Raw genomic sequence first — 21,292 nt, forward strand, 5'->3', positions numbered from 1 at the left:
CCCCCCTGCCCTTCCTTTCCCTTCCCCTTCCCTTTCCTCCTGCTTCCCCCTTCCGTTTCCCCGCCCCGGGGCGGGCGCCGCGGCTGACGCGATCCGGGCGCGCCGGGCGCGGGCAGCAGCGGCGAGATGGAGATGGAGGCGGCGGCGCCGTGCCCGGGGGAGCCGGAGCGGCTGGACTTCCTGCGGGAGCGGCACGTGCGCTTCTTCCAGCGGTGCCTGCAGATCCTGCCCGAGCGCTACTCGTCCCTGGAGACCAGCAGGTAGCAGCGGGACGGGCGCCGCCGTGTCCGCCCGGCTCGGCCCGGCCCGGCCCGGCCGCGCTCCTCCCCGCCGGGCGGTCGCGGTGCCGGGGAGCCTCTCCCGGAGCGCTGCCGTGTCCCCCGGCCGGGAGGAAAAACATCCCTATAAATCTGACCACCAGCAGACGGCTCCCAAAAAATACGTGTTAGTGTAGAAGTGTAGTCACCGCTCGCGTAAACTGCTTGACATCCACGAGGGAAGACTTGTTGATCCTTCTAATCTGTTTTAAATCTAGTGCTTCACTCTCTTAATCTGCCCTGAAAGCCATTTTAAAATAAATCACCTAAGCTTCGGCACGCAGGAGACTCCTCTTCATGTAACAAGTATTTTTAAGTCTTCATTACCTAGTATAAAAGAGAAAATACTAGTGAAATATGTTCCTCACTTTGAATGGAGCAGCATTTGTTCCTTTAATGGCTTCAGAATGTCTTTATTTGATATTCTTACATCGGAAGTATAAGAATACTGTATTGTGATTATCAAGCTGCACTTGGTAAAATATTGGAGACAAGTAAATGGTTTGATAATCTTATTCAGCCAATAAAATAGTAAAATTCTTTTCCACTTTATAATGTCTGCGCAGCAAGCTCCATGGCTTTGATCAGGTCATCCTGCTTTATTTTGGTTGAGAGCACAAACACCTGGCATAAACATGTAAGGACTAGAACAGGTAGTGCTGAGCTGTGTGTGAAATAATATAACTTTATACTGAAAAGTTAGAAGTGGAACTACTGGAGAAGGGCCAGCAGAAGGCTTAGAAGATGGTTAAGGGGCTGGAGCATCTGTCCTGTGAGGAAAGGTTGGGTGAGCGGGACCTGTTCAGCCTCACAAAGGGATGACTGAGAGAGGGTCTTACCAATGCGTTCAAGTATGTTAAAGGGTGGGTGCTGAGAGCATGGGGCCAGACTCTCTAAGTGATCCCTGTGACAGGGCAAAGGGCAGCAGACAGAAACACAGGAAGGTCCATCTCTGTGGAGAAAAACTTCCTCCTACTGAAGGAGGGTAACAGCATCAGGCTGATCACTGAAACAGACTGCCCAGGGAGTTTGTGGAGTTTTTTTCTTGGAGATATTCAAAACCTGCCTGGACACAATCCTGTAAAAACTGCTCTGGGTAAACCTGCATTAGGAGAAGGGGGTTGTATGAGATGATCTCCAGAGGTGCTTTCCAACCCCAGCTATTCTGTAATTTTGTGACATTTTGATTGCAGAGCTGTAGATCATTTATTCATAAAAATTAGTCGGTGTTTCCGTCTGCTTTCTCATTTGTTGTAGGTGACAGCAAGGGGAAGTCTAGGCATTCTATGCCTAACTGTGTATAGGCCTTAAAATGACCACAGCATGCAGAGGTACTAGAGCAATAACACAAATAGCTTACCTTAGCCCCACTGACATTTGAAAAGAGTTAAAGAAATGGGATGTCTTCAGCCTAGATAAGGAGGGATCTAATCACAGTCTTCCATGGGTGGGAAACTACTTCCAAAGAAAGATGGAGGTGTGCTGTTGGCAAGGGATCGTGGTGACAGGGCAGGAGGCTGTGGGAATGAGGTACTTGGGGGAGAATTGTGTGGCTGTAGAAGAAATGTCCTTCACTGTTGGAAGAGTTAACCGTAAAAAGCTTGCCTATTGAAGTGATGGAATCACATTTGAGGATGTGGCTTCTCAGGATCCTGGGTCATCTCCTCTGAGGCCCTGTGTTGTAAAAGTGGGACCAATGATCTCCAGAGGCCCTTGACAATGTAGACATGTTCTGCAGGGCTGCACACCTGTCTGTTGACAGATTCTAATTGGGAGATTGAACCACAAATGCATAATTTTCAGCTTGATTTCAAAGGTATTAAGTTTCCCTTCTTGCCAAGTTCAAGGTCACTGAATTCAGCAAACCTCTGGAGCTGATTCAGCTGCAGAAAGAAATGCTGTTACCCTTTTATTTATATTTCCCCTGTTCCTGAATTGGAGTTGTTCTATTTTGAAACTCAACTAAAACTCAACTAAATTAAAGAGAGATGTGTTAAATAAATAAATAAAGTAATTTGTCAGATTTTTTTTTCACTGCACTGCAGTAGAAAACTCTGTTTGTTGTCACCGGACAAGGATGGTAGAGGAATTTTCCTCACTGTGATGGTGCATTCCAGCTTAAGCTGTCGATTGTCAAACAATAACGGAGATTAAAGAAAATTCATTTAATGTTCTCTACTCAACTTCTTGCCTCAAAACCCTTTGCAATTATTTTTATCTGTAGTTACTCACATGCAACAGTAGCTGCCGCAAGAGTAGTTTTTAAACATTCTGATTGATGGTGTTTCATACACGTTGATTGTCAGCACTGTGAGGTTTTGCAGGAAAATGCAACTTTCTGGTCTCTGAAGTCTTTAAGATTCTGGTACTTCCCGGTGCTCTTTGTAGCACAATCAGTTTCTCAAATTTGTCACTTCCAATGCTTTTTGAATTCTTCTGTAAAACTGTAGTCTTTGTCCTCGCTTGAAGACAAAGGGGTCTGAAATTGGGCATCCAGAGTGTCCTGGTGGCCATCCTCTGTGGAAATGGCTATAGATAGAGTTTTACACTTCTTGGCATGTGTCTGTCACCTGAGGTGCTGCTAAGAGTTGCTTTTGCTAGGACATATGTCTGTTAATTTTCTGTGAGGGAGGATAGCGTATGGAGAAAAGATGCAGTACCTAAACAGCTGTATTGCAACCTGTGTATGACGAGTGCTGCCAGACACTCTTGCCTACCGTAAATAGATTCCATCACACTACAGGCTGTTCTTCAGTAAAGCTGGAGACAGACAGTCAACTCTGAATAAATGAGCTGAACCCTAACTATACTGAAAACTACTTTTTAAGTTCATATATCTGACACATGCATTTTCAACTGTAGATGAGATTTGCTGTCTGTGCTGTATGTATAGCCTTGTGGTTTTGGACTTTGCAGCAGTTTCTAGTGTGGATGTTGGCATGTTTGTGCCTCATTGGAAGTAACTTAGCTGGGTAAGATGGAGTGAAAATGTATTTTTAATAGCTCTAGTAAAAGATTGTCAGTGTTCATGAAAATCAGAACATACAGGCAGTGTTTCAAAGAAATAGTTTATTGTAGCTGAACAGTAAATTCCTTGTTTTTTTAAAATAAAAGTAGTGATTTTTTTGTTGTTGTTGTTAGTTATTTATTACCCAGGGTCAAATTCTGGGTTAAACAGAAATCTGATCGATGGGAAAAGTTGATATAAGCCTTGAAGTGTTCATTTTACACTTTGAAAAACAATTTCTTAGTCATCAGAAGGGTTAAAATATACTCTTGTTCTACATAGAATACTTTTGTGTGCAACATACTTTTTCTGGTTTTCTCTACTCAAAATTTATTTGAAATAATGACAGTAAATATACATATTTTACTAGCCTGCTGGTAGGAAAGTCACCTTAGGAGGTTGTGCCACTGTATTGAGATTAACATCTGCTGCGTTGCCATTTGGCTGCTGTGTTTTAATTAGAATAATTCCTTTGCATGTGTGCTTTGGGCTGACTCACATGGTCTTACTGTTTGTGGTTCTGATGCAGAACCTCATGCAGACATTAAGTGGCTGTGGCGGCTCCTGTCCACATCTGTCTCCTCAGAGGTGCCAACCTCTGGCGAAGGTGGCTCACCAGTTTGTGCGGTAAATACTAATTACAGCTTAATCTTGTAAGGAAAGTTGGTATTAACTGTTGGCTTTCCTTTGCATACTGAATTTTGGTTTCTGCTTGTGTAGCAGTTGTTTCACAATCCATCATCTTATCTGGTGTATGGAGAGCAAGAATTTCTGGAAGGGTCAGACAAGTGTGGGTGGCAAAATAAACATCCAGCTAATTTCAGTGAGTCACAACATCCAAGGTACCATTACAAGAGCGTTTTCTCTCACACTGAGTGCTCCCAAGTTCCTAACCCAGTGCTGTTGCTTTGGTGCTCTGTCAGAGTGAGTAATGCACTGCTGGAGGGCCATGCCACCGGTGGCTGCAATGGTTTGAGTTAAAACAAGCCCAGTAAAGAAGGTGTTAATTAGCAGGTATGATAGCACACATTCATGGAAGAAAACAAGTTGTAGGAAAGAAGGACATTCAGCATGCTAGCTACTCCACTGCTCTGTGGGATACTTGAATGTGACATGCTTAATTTTAGATGTTTAAGTGAGGTAGTCATCTAGGCTGCTTTACACCCAGGGACCAGAAATAAGTACCTCTAGATGTTAATTCATTCTATATGCCTATTTATGCATTGCTTGCTTACAAAGTAGGCTTTGCTGTTTGACATTGACATGTGAAATTGGGTTTGAGGCACAATAAGAGGCAGCTTACTATGGTTAAGGGTTACCTTGCATATCTGCCTAATGCATGTTTAGGGAATTGTTCATGTAAGAATTCTTCACAGAGAACTAGTGCTCCATATGTTAATATCATAACCTAGTTTACTTCTTAGTGGGTTGTTTTGTTGGGGTTTTCTTTTGGGTAAACAGCCCCTTACATAAATTTTTAATTGACATATCATTATTATATAAAAGGAGGGACAGCTTATGTGAAAAACCTTGATGAGGCAGAGAAATGTTTTCAATACAAAGAACATTATTTTGTCCAGTAGATGACTTTCATGTATTCTAAGCTAGGCTCTGTGTTGCACCACTATCAAAGGCTGAGAATTCATAGATGTGTCTGTTGCTGCAACCGATTGTTAATTTCCCCATGATATTTATGGTGGGAAGTGTAAGTCTTATCTTTTTCTTTTAGGTTGACAATTGCATTTTTCGCACTCTCTGGTCTGGATATGTTGGATTCCTTAGATGTGGTGAACAAAGATGATATAATAGAATGGATTTATTCCCTGCAGGTCCTTCCCACAGAAGACAGTGAGTGAGTTTTTAGTTTTTTTTAAATTGATATTAACATTTTTACTTTTGCTTTTTACTTGGGGAATAGTGGATGACTCTTGTTTTTATAAAATACAAGGTTGACCTTCCTGAAGTACAGTCCTGATAATTTCAGGTAGTGATGTTTAGCAGATCTTGCGTATAGATCCCTCACAAGTAATAAAGCTAGAAAAAGCTGAAATTAATTTCAAGATCAGCCAGTATAAAATAGTATAATAAAGTTATATATATATATATATATATATATATATATATATATATATGTACACACCTTTAGATATTTCAGAGGAATGTTTCACATGCTTTTCACCTGCTTCTAAAAGAAATGCATTTGTTTTAAAAGTATTACAAGTGTAATAGTGATTATATTGACTTCCACTTCAATGCCAGGAGCTGTGAGCATAGGTGTGGTTTTTTACAACTGCTTTTGGAGATTTGGAGGTGTAAGAGTAAGAAGCAAAAAGGAATAACGCAGTCCCTGCCTGATGTTCCTTAGATCTGTGAAGGTTGAATTTACCCTAGGTTTTGAGAAGGAATAATGCTGCTGCTGAATCCCAGCTGTCCTCAGAATGGCAGGTGCATAGCAGAAAAGCTGGCAAGAGAACTTGCAGGAATGTCCCTTTCCTGGTGGTTGGACAGAGGTTAGGGAGGTGCTGTTCCTGTGGGCTAGTTGTTGTTGGCAGATTTTTGTGCGGCCGCCCAGGGGAATGGCTGTCAGCACTGCGAGGGCTGCGAAGGAGGGAGGGACATGAGGTGCGGCACCGCTGCTCTGTGACAGAAGGGGCTGGCGTGTTAAATGCTGCTGTGGGCATGGCTCCAGGCTGCTGGTCTCTCCAGTTGCATGTCTGTGAAATCATTCATCCATCCATCCGTGTACTTTGGATGGATATAGGCAGAAAATTCAGTGTTTCCTTCTGTTATTTATTCTAATTATATACAACAAATAGGGTCTCTAAATACAACAAATTAGGTCTCTATAATTAGTTTTATGAAATAAGCATATGGAAGTCAGGACTGCTGATGCTTTATTTTTACAGTAATAAAAAAAATCCTTTTTATTACTCTGGAGATATAGAAACCATCCGATCCACCACAGGAACTAGTTTTGATGGATTTGTTGTTTCTCGTATTGCCTTCCAGGATTGATTTTTGAAAAATAGGAATTTGGATTATATAAAAAATCCTACGAAGTTTTTTAATGATTAGAAGGTTCCTGTGCCTTACTGTTAAGAAATCTTTCCCCAGTGTACATGCTTTGTTTTTAGGAGTTGCTCACTTTGTGACTTTTATACCAGTCTTCAGGATTTAATTCCAAAAGAAGAGGGAAGTTTGCATGAGGAGAGATTAGAACAGGCATTTCTGTTTGGTTGTTTGTCTTTGATAGTATGCAGTAATCCTCTGGGGATTCAGTGTTTAGAATATTGCCATTGTCTGGAGCCTCCTAGGGAGGGCAGTAAAAATATAAATGTGCAGACGTGCAGGCTGACAGTTTGGCAGAGATGTGCTCCTTCTTTTCTAGCAATCATCCCCTCAAAACTGAGAGGAGTTTTGGGGAGGGCACTTTTGGCAGTGCGCTCTGTGCTTTCCAAGTAATAAATCTGCTTTTCACTAGAAGAACAAGCTGCCCTTCAATTCTGTGTTTTTGTATCATACTGTAATAACTCTTGTTCTTCCTGTGCTTTTGGTAATAACACTGCTCTTATCTGGTCACTTGACCACTAAAACTTCAGCGTCATTTGTTTTTCCTTTTTCTGTTGGACAAAATGTGCAATAGAAAGTGCAAAATGTAAATGATGCTGATAGCAGCAGGCTAGATACTGAATGACTAAATGTGAAGAACAACACCTACACTCTGGTAATGTCTACTTCCAGTAAAATGTATCGGCTCTCTGGTTTATAATCCTGAGTGCGTGCAATGCTTGCTAATTGGCAGCCTCCCAGCAGCAGAGCTCCTACTCCCTCTTTCGGCCTCTTTGGAGAAGTGGCTAAACTGTGGTAGGCTACAGCACTGAAGTTTTTGGTTTCAAAGTGCTTGTGCATCTCTAGTTTAAGAGCCCGGATCTAAAAAAAAAGAAAACCAAAACCAAGAAAGCACAATGTTTTACTTTTAAAGAAACATTCTATTGCAGCAATTTTTTCATGCATTCTGATAAATGTCTCTTTCCCTGGAATATTGATTTATAAAAATTGCATCAGTGGTAGAATTTCTAAAATTTGGTATCAGTCAAAAAGAGAATTCCTGTAATTCTTATTAGAAAATAAATTTCTTTGCTTTTCATGTTTGTCCCACCAAAGGTTTCTTTATGCACAGCACTTAACTTGATTTTTATTTAAAGCATTTTTTAAGAGGGTAAATTCATATTATTTTGAGAACTACTGCTGCCTTAGAGTCTTCTTTCCAGTGGATGGGAGACAGAGTAGTTGGTGCTCCACAAACTTAGTATCTATTTGTTTTTATCAATAACTGTTATAGTGGGTGCACTGGCTGGGCTAGAATTAATTTTTTTTACAGTAGCCTCTAATCTGCTGTGTTCCGAGCCTGGTACCAAAAGAGTGTTTTAGTCTTTCAGCTATTGCTGAGCAGTGCTAGTCAGGGCTAGCTCTTTTTGCCTCCTCTGCACTCCTTTTCCAATGGCAGATACCGCAGGGGACACAGCCAGGGCAGCTGACCCAGGCTGACCTCAGGACCATCCAGAGGGACACTCCATAGCATCTAGCATCATTTTCAGGAAAAAAAAAAAAAATTAAAAACTTGGTAAGAGAAGGAGAAAGAGGGCAATATTCATGGTTCTGGCATTTGTCTTCCTGAGTAACCCATACACTTGCTGAGGCCCTGCTTTCTGGGAAGTGACTGTATACCTGCCCAGCTGATGGGAAGTAGTAAATGAATTCCTACTTTGCTTTGCTGTGCACCCACAACTTCTACTTCACCTATCAAACTGTCTCTGTCTCACTCTCTGAGTCTTCTCTTCAACTCTCTGTTTTCTTGCCTCAGCTGCTGGTTGGAGTCAACCCACTACAGCAGAGTGTTACAGAACCTGCTAGAAAATTCAGAATTTGGTGGTTTAGAGCGCTTCTTAGATAAAGTCTCGCAATATCCTGTGATAGCCTTAAGTGACATGTTTGCATTTACTGGTATGTAGTATGTCTGATGGCTAATGACAGCTTCACTTCAGAGGTTTGTAGTTTTGAAACTAAAGCACACTAATGTTGAGATCTTGATCTAGTGAGTAAGAAGGCAAACATATGCTCTGTCAGCCTAATCAAAATGCACTTGAGGAAGTTGAAGATTAGAATCTGTCAAGATAGACTATATTCTTCTGTGGGTTTATTGTAGCTGTGATTCAAACAGAAAATGTCTTTTTGGTACCATAAGTTTAGCTCAACTCTTCCAGAAGCTGGCTCAATACCACTTCTAATTAGGAGGGAATGGCAACACATCACATGTGCAAACTGAGCCTCACACAGAAACACATACTTAGCTGAATGCTTCCACTTACTGCTGCCTTCTGCTTGTTTGAAGGATCCCCATCTTCTGTAACTCATGCTAAATAGTTTGGCTTTATCTTTGATTTTGGCCATTGTTACCTTTCCTTCCCTTTTAGTGAATGCTTTACTTAGGTGCATAGCTACTGTGGTTTTGTTTTCTTTGTGTGGTTGCTGCAAGAAGACCTAACTATGTTTCTTCTTAGAAAGAAGTTGAAATCTTAAAAAGTGCTTTTTTCTTTTTTAGTTTTGTGGAGGGTAATGTTCTTTTACAAGCCTTGCCGAAATGATACATTGTTAGATTAAAACGCTACTTTTTGAAGTGTTAGTGAAATTGGGAAAGGGTTGACAAAGCACCCTCTTTTAGCTAGTTGCTTGTTCTTAAGATCATGTCAGTGTTTTACTGTTTTTCCTCTCATAGTGCAGCTCCTTGACAGAGCTATTTCAAGTTTATTTTAACTAACTAAGTGCAACTCATACAATTTAAGAAAGATATATTCCAGTTTCTTGCAAGTCACATTCAGGGCCAGTTCAGCACTTTTAAAAGAGAGTGAATACAGAACTTTGTACTCAAGTAATCTAATTACACAGTGGAAGCACACTGCTTGGCCATATTCATCTACCATCCTCCCCCATAGGAACAGTGGCATTTGTTTGACCCTGCTTGAGAGCTTGCTGCAGTGGCAGAAAAACACGCATTTCTTTATCTCACAGAAGGTTAGCTTTGTGTTGTATTGGTGAACTGTGTTGATTGGGAGCGCCAGTGCCAGCCCATTATGGGAGAAGGAAGAAAATTGTACTTTTTGACAGCTGGATGCTTCACTAGCTTTGCTGTACTAAAAAAATGGAACCAAAAGGAATAACAAAACATATGTTATTTATTGGTCTGAATCCCCAGGACCCATGGATACTACACTGAAAACCAGTATGATAAATGACAGACCTAAAACTTACTTCTATCAAAGTCTAAATTCAGATTTGTATGAATGATTCTTTCTTCTTATGTGGCAGTACTGAAAAAAATGTATAAAATGACAATGACTTTTTTGAAATCATCAATACATGTGAGCTTTCTGATCATGAGTTTCTTGAGCAAAAATGCAAATTTTGTTCCAGCACGACTTGCTTTTATGGCTGCATTTGAAGTGTTTATCTAGATGTATAATGGGCATTTTAGAGAATGGAACTTTGCATTTAGTGACATCCTCTAGTGCTTTGATTTACAGGGGCAATTACAAGCTCTAGTTCAGTGAGAAGAGCTTATGCTTACTTTTATCTGGATGTATGGACTGAATCATGATTAAAGCTGTGATTTTTTAAATATATTATTTTAGTAATGTGTGTAAACTCCTGTAGTTAGCAAAAGGAGACTAGTCTTGCAGCCAGAGGAATGTATGGATAATCTGAATGTTAAAAATTAGTGGTAAAAGTTTATCAATTCTTCCATGCAATATAAATAACAAATTCCATAAAATTTAAATAACAAAAATTCCCTGTCTGTAAAAAAAGAGCTCACAGGATAAGTTGTCTGTGGTCATCACTTGAAGCTCTTTTACATATCTTAAGGACTTTCTGGTTTAAGGACACATAAGTAACATCTTTTTATTCACAGGAAAGTTTCAGCTCTTGATTTAGACATTGGAGTCTCTTGGTTTTGGAAAAGGGTCCATTTTCTTTAGTTGTCAAACGTGAAACGTTTTTCCAGGTGTGTTTTTGCAAACCACCACAAATGGTCACACATCAGTTTATGAAGTACTTGTTACTTTTTGCTCTGCCTTAAGCTCCTGTAGGAGGAGGTGGCTGAGCAAGGCTGGTGGTGGAAGTGAACACCAAGTGGAACCATTTCTCAGCTGCGGCGGAGATGGGGCGCAGCAAACTCTGCTGCAGCTGAACTGGCCACTCCAGCAGTTTTTCCCCAAGGGACATGGGCTGCGATCACAGCCTTTTAATTTGTTTCTAGTTCGTTTTTAATTCTGTTTCTGATAGCCCATTTTTGGTTCAGGAAAGCGAAGAGTGATTAGCAATACTAAGCTATTACATAAAACAAGAAGTACAAGTAAATTGCAATAAAATAGTAAAGCCAACTTTACAGAAGATGAAATTTCACTTTGTAAAGTTTCTTTCATGAACTGAAAGACAGTAATTTCCTGTAACTTGCCTTTGGTTTTCACTTGATTTTCAACTAGTATGCTCACAGGATGCTAAAAAACCATTTTGAGACGCTACATCAGTGTTCCAGAGTCATGTGGTTAAAAACAAGCTGTTTTCACTTCCTGTTTTAATGCTTCCTTTATCAACTCAAAACTCTATTTTTTACTTCATGTGCTGTGACTAGAGATTTAGCAACTCCCTTGTAATAGTCTAGGAAGGTCTAGGAAGCATCTATTGCAAGCACATTAATGCATTTAAGGGAGGAGATGATCAAATTCCCTGCAAAGTTTGCCCTAAAGTTTTCCTAAAAGGGCATGCTGGTCTTCTCTTTTTCCTAGGAGCCGGTGTATGAAGTTTGGAGTGGGAGATGAGAAGTACTGACAAAAAGTGTCAAAATAGATTTTTATATTCTTAGTAATTCAGTTAAAAATCCCAATTTTAAAATTGTGAATGCGGTTTTCTAGTTGATAAAAGTACAGTAGTAGAAGAACGGTTTTGAAATACTACATGAAAATTGAACATCTAAAGGGAGTAATGCATCATGATTTCATTAATGTACTTTAAGCTATTTGTATAGCATCTGTGAACTCAGAAGGGGATCAGGCTGACCCAGTAACAGCACACAAGCTTGGGTTTCATGCTGCCATTTCTACCTTGATAATGAATTATAAGCTACACTCCAAAAGGCCAGTGATGGGGATTGGTATTTCTGGGATGAATCGTTCCATCTAGCAGCTGTCAGCTGAGTTCTGGTTCAGCTGCAGAGCTGTCTTAATTGTAGCATGTGTCCTTTGCAGTAGGCCAGAATAGCTGTGTTAGTAGCATAATATCTCTTTTCTAGGTAAAGGGTTTCCCTACCAGTATCATTTCAAAGTGAGGTTCTAGTTTGCTTAAGCACTTAAGACACAGGTTCATTTTTACTGAAAATGAACGTGAATGTGATTTTCCCCCCCTCCCACGATGTCACCTAGGAAATATGGAACTTACTGGGCAAGAATTCTAGGTCTTCTCTTACTGATTTGTTCACATTGTGTAATTTTTGAAATTTTGATGCCTTTTTGGGCAGTGTTCTTTGGGACCTTAGATTAGTCTTTAAGACTCATTTAATTTTTTATGCTTTCCAGAGGCTGAGGTGACATAAAATGCAAGTTTTTGACTCTGCAAGTGAATAGACAAATGTTCTCTGCTAAGAATGTTTATATTATAATAAAATGAAACAGATATTATTTTTGTCTTTTTGTTTCCTCTGTGTGGATCAGACTATGGCACACCAGCTTTTAAGCAGGCTGAAGTTGCTTTTGTTACATGTGTAGAATCATTAAGAAGTACTTTTGACTGAGCTGTGGAGGAAGTGGAGAATTGCAGGTGTTTCACTCTATGTCAGTTAGCTCCAAAGACTTGTCTGGCAGAGCACCTTGCATACTTCAGGCCAAGTAGAAATCCTTAAGCTAACAAAACCTTTTAGTTTAAATTTTGCATATAAACAGAGTATGCTTAGAATTAGAAGGTAATATGCTGCTAAATTATACCAGAGCTTGTAGGCCACATTGCATAGTGATGTTGCTTAGAGCTTTCAGCTTTATAACTATTCATTCTTATTTATTCTGAGGCAATTTCCTCTAATATCCATGAGGATTTTTAGCTTAAAGGCCGAATAACTTAAAAGATGTCAATAGTATTTAAGAACAACCAGCTGCTGTTTGACTGTGGCATTCATTAGGTTTTTAGTTTCAGACATTGACCAGTAAACTGAGGTTTTGCCATGCAAAAGCAAGTCTGAGTCCTGCAAAGCTGTACTTAAACTCTTGTCAGCATTTGGTTCATGGTTCTTTGTGCCACATGCTCAGGTATTGTGACGCGTTTGAAACAAATTACACTGTATCACTGACAGAAATGTTTGATAGCTACAATGTGCTTAAAACTGCGAATTGTTTATCCTTGAACGTGTTGCAAAGTATCTTGAAACAATTCTGCTTGAGAACAGATGGTATTACCAGGCAAGAATCCAGACAGGAACAAAAAAAATATGTTAACTCTGGCCATTTTCCCAGGGGAGCAGTCCTTTTCTCTTTTTTTTCTTGTGAGCATGGAAGACAAGTGACACAAACTGTACTTCCACCAAATTAAAAAAACATTAAAAATCTGATGCTTTGTGTTTTGTCACTACAGCAATAAGTAAGTTAAGTTTGCTTGTGATTTTCTTTATTTTTTTTTTGTTAATGACAGAGATACCAAACTAAGGTTGGGAAATAAGAGACACATGCACACTTTATTAAGCCTGTGAATAGTGTTGAACTAATGGGTCTTGATCTCATTAGATAATTACAGTTTATAATAAATGTTTCAACAAAACAAATTAGTTGAGTATTGTTTTAATCTTTTCCAGGATCAAATATGAATCGCTGTGGATTCAGAGGTTCTTCATATTTAGGGATGCCATTCAATCCCTCCAAGGTCAGTTAAGAATGTGTATGTGAAATGTTTTCAATTAGGCAATAAATTATCTTATGTCATTTCTATGGTATTAACTGCATAATTACAGAATGTCTGGACAGCAGGGAATTTTGTACTGTTAATACTGAAATGTTTGCAGAACTTTTAAGAAACGTGTATAAGAAACATTCTAAAATGATACCTAGAACTTAAATTCTCACAGCAGTAAAGAAACTGACACACAAATTATGGCTTATCTCAGTGCAGTCTCTTCCTTCTCTGGTCTTCTCCTAACAAAGGAAAACTTATCTAGCTGAAGAATTGTCATGAGTTAGAGAAGCTGGCCAGAATAGCCCTAATTAAGTGGTGCAGAACATGCTGTTCTTTGCTATCACAGAAAGGTTCAGGCTGGAAAGGGCCCTTAAGATCATCTAGCTCCTATCCTCTTGCTGCAGGCAGGGACACCGTACACTAGACAGATTGCTCAGCATCTCATTCAGCCTGGCCTTGGATGCTTCCAGGGATGGGGATTCCACAGCTCTGGACAATCTGTTCCAATGCTTCACCACCCTCACAGTTAAGAATTTCTTCCTAGTACGTGATCTAAACCTGTCCTCTTTCATTTTGAAGCCATTCTCCTTGTCCTGTCACTGCATGCTTTGGTAAAAAGTCTCTCTCCGTTGTTCTTGTAGGGTTCTTTCAGGATCTGGAAGGCCACAATTAAGTCACCTCAAAGCCTCCTCTTTTCCAGGCTGACAAATCCCAACTATCATAGCCTTTTTTTATAGGAGAGGTGCCTCAGCCCTCTAATGAACTTAGTGGTCTCCTCTGAATGTGTCCCAACAGGTTCCTGTGCTCCCTGTGCTGAAGACCCCAGGTCTGGACACAGCATTCCACATGGGGTCTCACCAGAGGAGAGCAGAATCCCCTCCCTGCCCTGCTGCCCACGCTGCTTTGGACACAGCCCAGGGCACGTTTGGCTCTCTGGGCTGTGGCTGCCCAGGGCCAGGTCATGTCCAGCCTCTCAGCCACCAGCACCCCCAAGCCCTTTGCTCTCCATGACTTCTCTTTCTCTCCCAGTCTGCACCCTCCCAGTCTGGGGTTGTCCTCACCTGGGTGTAGCACCTTGCACGTGGTCTTGTTAAATCTCATGAGCTTCTCATGACGCACTTCTGGAGCTTGTCCAGGTCCTTTGAGAAAAGTGAATCCCATCTGATGCTGCCAGTGTGTCTGGTGCCATGTAGGCCATCCCACTGTCAAAAAACCACCTAAAATCTTGGCAGTGACACCAGCCAGGGAGGCATGTATTAATAGATTGGGCCTGGCTGTTTCTTCCAAAGTGAGTGTCTGCAACTGGTATTTCTCTTCTTGTGTTGAACCATTCATATTTGACTGCACCTGATACCCACCCAGACTTAAGCACGTCTGTTTATCCCTGTTTGTCAGGACAATGAGAGCAAATGCTTTGAAGCCCAGTTCAAGAGAGTTCTTCCATGTGAAAAGAAAATTCTTTTAATAAAAGACAGAAATGAGGTTAGCAGAGGCTAGTTTAGTGCTTTCACAGATTTTTTCATCCACTTTTCTGTACAATTTGATTGACTCTCAAACACAGGACAGAACTACTGTACTTCTTTTGTCCTTCCTGCACACTGGCCTCTACTTTCCTTTTCTAGTTGTGTCATACTTTTAGCAGCTGTACAGTGTAGTATTTTAAATAGTAGTAATAGTGCATACTTTTGGAAGCCTTTTTCAAATCCTCCCCAGTGTCTGAAGCTAGAAGAGTTTATTCTGGACATAGTTCTGAGACCTTGTAAAGGGCCATGAAGACAAAAAGTCTGTAAGATTGGCAGAGCATTGTTTTCTCCTCCCAGCACTTTCTGGTGTTTTAATTTAATTCTCGCCTTCCAATAGTAAATGCTTCATACTGAAATACTATCTTTACTGGAAATATGTTGCTGTCCACTGGTGTCTTAGAATGTGTTGGCCACTGTACATATGAGATTAAGGGGTGGAATAAAGTTACTTGTAGAAATTAGCTACATGGTCACTATCTCTAGAAAATTGTTTGCACATGGATGAGGTTTTTATTCAAGCATTGCAGTACTTTCTTCATTGTGTCTGCATTTGAAGGATTGCATCTGTTTGATTTATTGGCAGATAAAGGTTTAAAGCATTTCCAGCACTGTTGCCTGAAATGTCCTGAAATAATTCAGAAAAAAAAGAGTTAGAAATTCACTGCCATGACTCTGGGATGTGTTTATGGTCAAGTCATTTTTCTTTTTTCATTATTTAAAAGTGTTCTATTAAGCCTACCATAAAAAATACTTTCTGAAAAAGTCTGTAAGCATTTTGGATTTGCATGGACATTTGCTATCTATTACATGCCACTACAGTGATTTCATTCTTGAGCTCTTAAGAAAGTGATAGCCAAATCTATTCAGTCAGTAGGGGCCCTTCAAACTAATAGAAAAAAATGAAGGTTATGTTAGAATATCCAGCTTTACTAAATCTCTGAAGAGCAGGTTATTTGAGTTTGATTTGGGAGTTGTGGTGTTTTAGCTGTTGCCTTTGAGGTGTTTGACAGCAGTGTCTTTGCATCTTTTTGGGACAAAAGCAAAAGTGAAACAAAACCATATCCACTTCACCAACTCACAACATAGCCCTCATGAACTCTAGCAGTTTTAACTGTGAATGAATGCTAGGAGTGACTCCTCTAGCTTCACATTCAAAACATGATTGCTTTTAGAATTAGAAAATAATTTTATACTGAAATGGCCCCAGATTTTGAAATGTCTCAGATTTGCTGTTACTGCAGTTTAAACTAGCTTTTTAATTTAGGGCTAAACAGCCTCCTCAAAGTTTCAGGTAACCTAGGTCTTTTCAGTATTTTCAAAGTGTTGTGATTAAATTTTAGTATGTTGAAAGCATTGTGAATCAGAATTTTGTTTTCAATAGCTGCAACTTTTACGTAAGACTGTGGTAATTAACATGTCCTTTCACTTGGGGGGAAGAAAGATATCTTTGTGTTCTTGACACAACATTGTTATTTTCTCAAGGCTGCAACACTGATACTGGTGAAAGATGAATAGTTATAAATATTTTGCAGAATGAATCACAGAAAAGATAACAATAAATAGAATATAAAAGTAAATGTAAGATAAAAATAAGTACTATAAAGACCCAGGTAAGCCTGCGCCAAAATATCTCTGTACTAATATTTTTTTATTTTAAGCAGGCATTTCTGTATATTTTAAGGGGTCCTGTGAAACATGGTCTACTGAAAAGTGTCTGTCCATGGCAGGGGAGTTGCAGCTAGATGACCTTAAGGTCCCTTCCAGCCCATGCCATTTTGTGGTTCCATGAAGTGAGAAACTTAACAATTCTTGCAGAATAGTTTTGAAACTATTAAAGAGATTACAGAAGCAGAGACACCTTGAATTTAGCCACTAATTATTTGGCAACAGCTAAAATCTTGTACTTTCAATGAACTTAAGAACATGAAAAAGATGCCTCTAAAGCTGAGGCTACCCATGTCCAAGTGAAGACCCCTACCAACTGAACACCTGCAAAATGTGTTGTGAAATACATCAAAGCATGCAAAAGATAGATTGTCAAATAGCTATTGAGTAGGCATTTATTTAGAAATTAGGTAACTACATGTGGTATTCACATGCCCTCTGAATGGTGAAAAGCAGAGAAAAGAATTACCAAAACAATTCTCATTAGCTGTTCCGGTGTTTTTGGACTTGTGGAATGTGTTGGAAAATTATTTACCTAAAGGGATTGCTTGATTGGATTCTGGTGGACACTGTTTGTGTTAATTAGCCTATCAGTCAAGCTGTGTTGACTGTCTGGTCAGCAGACAGTCATGAGTTTCTTCAGTTTACTATAGTTCTTGTTAGTGCAATACAGTGTAAAATAGTTATAGTATACTATAGTATAATAAAGTAATTAATTAGCCTTCTGATATCATGGCATTCTGCGCATCATTCTTCCCTGCATTGAGGAATCTTCATAAATACAAGAACTACATACTTGCATATTTTGAAAGTATAATTATGCTTCTTGGCCGTAACCAGGTGTGTTGGCTTGGTGGACTTAGCACTCAGCACACACCTCTGTGCAAATGTGTCAAAACCGCTTAGCTCCGTGTGTGGATTGGCACCTGGGTGAAGGAACCCTGTCTTGAAAGTGGGACTGTGCCAGTGCTAGTGCATGTCTAGTAGCATTCTTTACTAGTGTTTGAAGAGATCTTGCCCATGCTTCTGCAGGAGAGAGAGTTTCTTGGCTCTGCGGTGGTCACTGGGAATTTTTGGTGGCCATGAGTTATGTTTTAATAGCTGTTTTAATTGATATAGTAAGGAACACTGTCACATCACTGAACCAAGTTTAGATGTTTGAAAGCTTCCCCCAGCTTAAATCTTTTAAGTGTTAATTCTTTTAAAAAAGGCTGAGATTGTGAGGAACATGATGGTAATACCAACAGAACAGAACTGTTTACTCCATCTCTGAGATCCAAGTAAATTTATTTCCTGTGGGACCTACAGACTAATTCTTACAAAAGGTAAAGTGCATGGAGAACAGACCCTGGCCATACCCCCTTTGTTGTCTTCTCGGAGCATACTCTGCACCAGTGCATTAGCTGAGGTCAATAGAGACCACTTAAAAAAAGCAATTTATTGTGCCCTATACGTATATTTAATGTGTAGGGTAGGAGGCAGGGATGGGAGTGGGAGCTGTTGAAATTTGTGATGCCTCCTCAAGAGAGGGTCCAGGACTGGAAGAAAGGGAGAGGAGGTGCAGCTCTCAGCACATACACTCCTCTTCTCCTCTGTTACATAGCTTTTTCAGTGCTGCTGAACCCAATTCACCCTGTTTTCTGCCTCCCTTTCCCAATTGTCTCTGGTTCCCTTGTGTGAAAGCAGTCTCTTGCTGTCTAGTGGGTAATAACAATTTCTCTCCCAGTTTCTTACTAGAAGAAAAGCCTTTTGGCTTTGGAAATAAGTATGACTTGCCTGAAAAATACCAATTACACATAACATAACATTAAACTTGGTTTTATACTTCTTTTTCCTTGTGTTTTTAGGATTAATTGCAAAATAAGAATTGCAACTGATTAGGCAATAATGCCAGTAAAATATCATTTAAAAATCTATCTCTAATACTCAGTATTGAAATAATTTTATGTGTTTAAAATAGTTATCTTCCAGTTGCTCCAAACTGAACCATCCCAGGTATCCACAGTCATCTTGTTGCATGTGGCTTCTGTTTTCATGAAGTAGTACAGTCCAGGATGGGCCCTTAAAATACCATAAAGAAAAATAGTAGTTTTAGCATAGCTGTATCAATCCCTTTCCCATTTCTATGAGTTGTATTATGGGACTGAGCAGCCTTTAACTATGATTTTGCTTCTCAGTTGACATTCAGTGATCCTTGTGAGTCCTTTCCAACTCAGGATATTCTCTGTTTCTGTGGCTATTTTGTATATAAATACTGTGTTTGAACTCTAATTATTATTTTAAAATAGAGATCAAAGTAGGTAAGTGGCTAATTGGGTATTGCTTCAGTTGACAGAGAGATTACTAATAATCTCTCACACTGCTTTCTCCTTGTAGATCATGATGTTGTAAAATCTCTGCTGAGGGACATCCAGAGTTAAGCTGTTTAAGAGTGCTTACCCAGCTGCCAGGAAGCTAATGCCCAGTAGTGTGTCAGGACAAACTTAGGTACAGGTGAAGACATCACCTTTTTTCCTTAATTGTTCCTCACATGGAGTTCTTGTCAAAGCTTTTTTCTGACCAAGTGTTTACAAGAGTAGCAGAGTTATGCAGTAACTTAGTTTGATAAGGAAAGCTGAGCAGAGTTTGGTGAGGAAAGCTGAGCAGGATACCTTCAGTTTAACCACAATGAGTAAAGGGAAAAGTAATTTGTTTACCTCTTACCTTAAAAAAATATTTACTGTAGTGTAAGCTCTTGCGATGTTTCAAAATTTCTATTTTTTTCTCCTTTTTTAGGGTCCAGGTATATCTCATCCCTATGACAGTGGGCACATAGCAATGACTTACACAGGACTATCATGTCTGGTTATTCTTGGAGATGATTTAAGTCGAGTAAATAAAGATGCCATACTGGCAGGACTGAGAGCTCTCCAGCTGGAGGATGGAAGGTAAAAGATGCTTTATATGCTGCAACTCCCACTACCCACATGTGGAATGGAATGTAAGAGACATGTTCTTTATAGAAGTAGCTATAATCTTTTTGTTCTATTAGAAAAATAGTTTGATTAGGAGTCACATAAGTCATAGAACATGTGCTGGCTTCTTGGAAATGGTTAAGTCATCAGAGGGTACTAACTGGCTCTTCGAACCAAATGGAGGCTTGCCAAGCAGCAAGTCCTAGAAGAAACAATTAAAGGTTTATTTATTGTCACAGGTAATTCAACCATTTACCTAGTTTTGTATATCATGGAAGCATTTAGGTTGTAAAAGACCTTTGAGATCATGAAGTCCAACTCTTGAACCCAGCGCTGCCAAGTCCAGCACTAAACCATGTCCTTAAGTGCCACATCTACGTGTCTTTGAAATACCTTCAGGGATGGTGACTCCAGCATTTCCCTGGGCAGCCTGTTCCAGTGCTAGATAAACCTTCTGATGAGGAAATTTTTTCTAATACCTAATCTAAACCTCGCCTGGTACAACTTGAAGCCATTTCCTCTGTCCCACATGGGAGAGGAGACCAACCCCCAACTTGCCACCTTCCAGATAGTTGAGTGATAAGTTGTCCTCTCGGTGTTTTTTTCTCTGTGGCTCCTTCAGCTGCTCCTCATCAGATTTGTGCTCCAAACCCTTCCCAGCTCCACTGCCCTTCCCTGGACACACTCTAGCACCTCAATGGACTTCCTTGTCTTGAGGGGCCAAAACAGAACTCAAATCTCGAGGTGTGGCCTCACCAGTGCCCAGTACAGGGGGATGGTTACTGCCCTGGTCAAAAATTTTTAAATATTCGTAGAGTTTGGTGCAATTGTAACAGTAACTAATTAAAAACTGATTCACCATTTGTATTAGAAATAGTAGTATGAGCAATTGCCTTTATACATACCTGGGAAACTGGTCCTCAAGTTGCAGTAAGGAAAGAAAGCCTTGTGAGCTATTAGGATTCCTAGGAAGTCAAAGAATTCTGCCTAAAAGAGGTAAAATGGTAAGTCATGTATCTGTATATACTGTAATAGGTTAAAGACTGTAAGTATAAACATCTTGTAATAAATAAGCACCAGTATCATTATGTTCCTGGAAATAGTTACTCAGGTTCCTAAGTGTTTAGAGTTCTATGCATTTTCCTTGGCTTAGAATCACATCTTCTAAAAAGAAAATCTAGTGTAGCTTTGGGTTTTATTTATGAGACTACTATAAACTAATCTTTAGAGAAAACACTGTGCAATTCTTTGAACCGCATTTCATATTTTCTGGTATAACGGGCAAAACAGTGTTTAAAGACAGAAATGTTTCTTTCAGTTTCTGTGCAGTGCTGGAAGGAAGTGAAAATGATATGAGGTTTGTGTACTGTGCTTCCTGCATCTGCTACATGCTCGATAACTGGTCAGGCATGGATATGAAGAAAGCAATAGACTACATTAGAAGAAGTATGGTGAGTGTTCACAAAATGTTTCTTCTTCCTATGCTTTCAAGCTTTAAGCTTTTTTTCTTAACTGTGGCTTAAAAAAATATCTGTCCAAACTGTATTACAGTAATTTCTTTATTTTTTCTTCCTGCTCTAGCGAGTTGAGAATTACAAAGTACACTGGCTTTTTGCATTTGTATTTCATTAAAATATGTGTGCTAGCAAGATAATTTTATTTGGTGTGTTTGTTTGCTGCAAACTGTATTAAAAAGCCTCTTTATTTAAAATAATTAAGTAGTTAAAAGCAAGTTTTTGAAAACTAAGGTGTGATGTTTGTGTTTAGAAAAAGTGCAGAAAGCACTTTGGAAAAGCGTACCAATAAAATCCTCATCTTTGATTGAGCTATAGTATT

At 39.6% G+C, this 21,292-nt stretch overlaps 1 protein-coding gene across 1 annotated transcript in view; it reads left to right on the top strand.

Moving 5' to 3' along the window:
* The first annotated feature begins 4 nt into the window (after positions 1-4).
* PGGT1B (protein geranylgeranyltransferase type I subunit beta) overlaps positions 5-21,292 on the top strand; it is a 37,320-nt gene continuing 16,032 nt past the window's right edge. Inside the window, 5 exon segments of the mRNA XM_058823405.1 lie at positions 5-260; positions 5,054-5,172; positions 13,217-13,284; positions 19,278-19,429; positions 20,775-20,907. Coding sequence (XP_058679388.1) covers positions 127-260; positions 5,054-5,172; positions 13,217-13,284; positions 19,278-19,429; positions 20,775-20,907 — 606 coding nt within the window. The 5' untranslated portion in view covers positions 5-126.

Source organism: Ammospiza caudacuta, chromosome Z (genome assembly GCF_027887145.1).
Source record: "Ammospiza caudacuta isolate bAmmCau1 chromosome Z, bAmmCau1.pri, whole genome shotgun sequence".
Lineage (NCBI taxonomy): Eukaryota > Metazoa > Chordata > Aves > Passeriformes > Passerellidae > Ammospiza > Ammospiza caudacuta.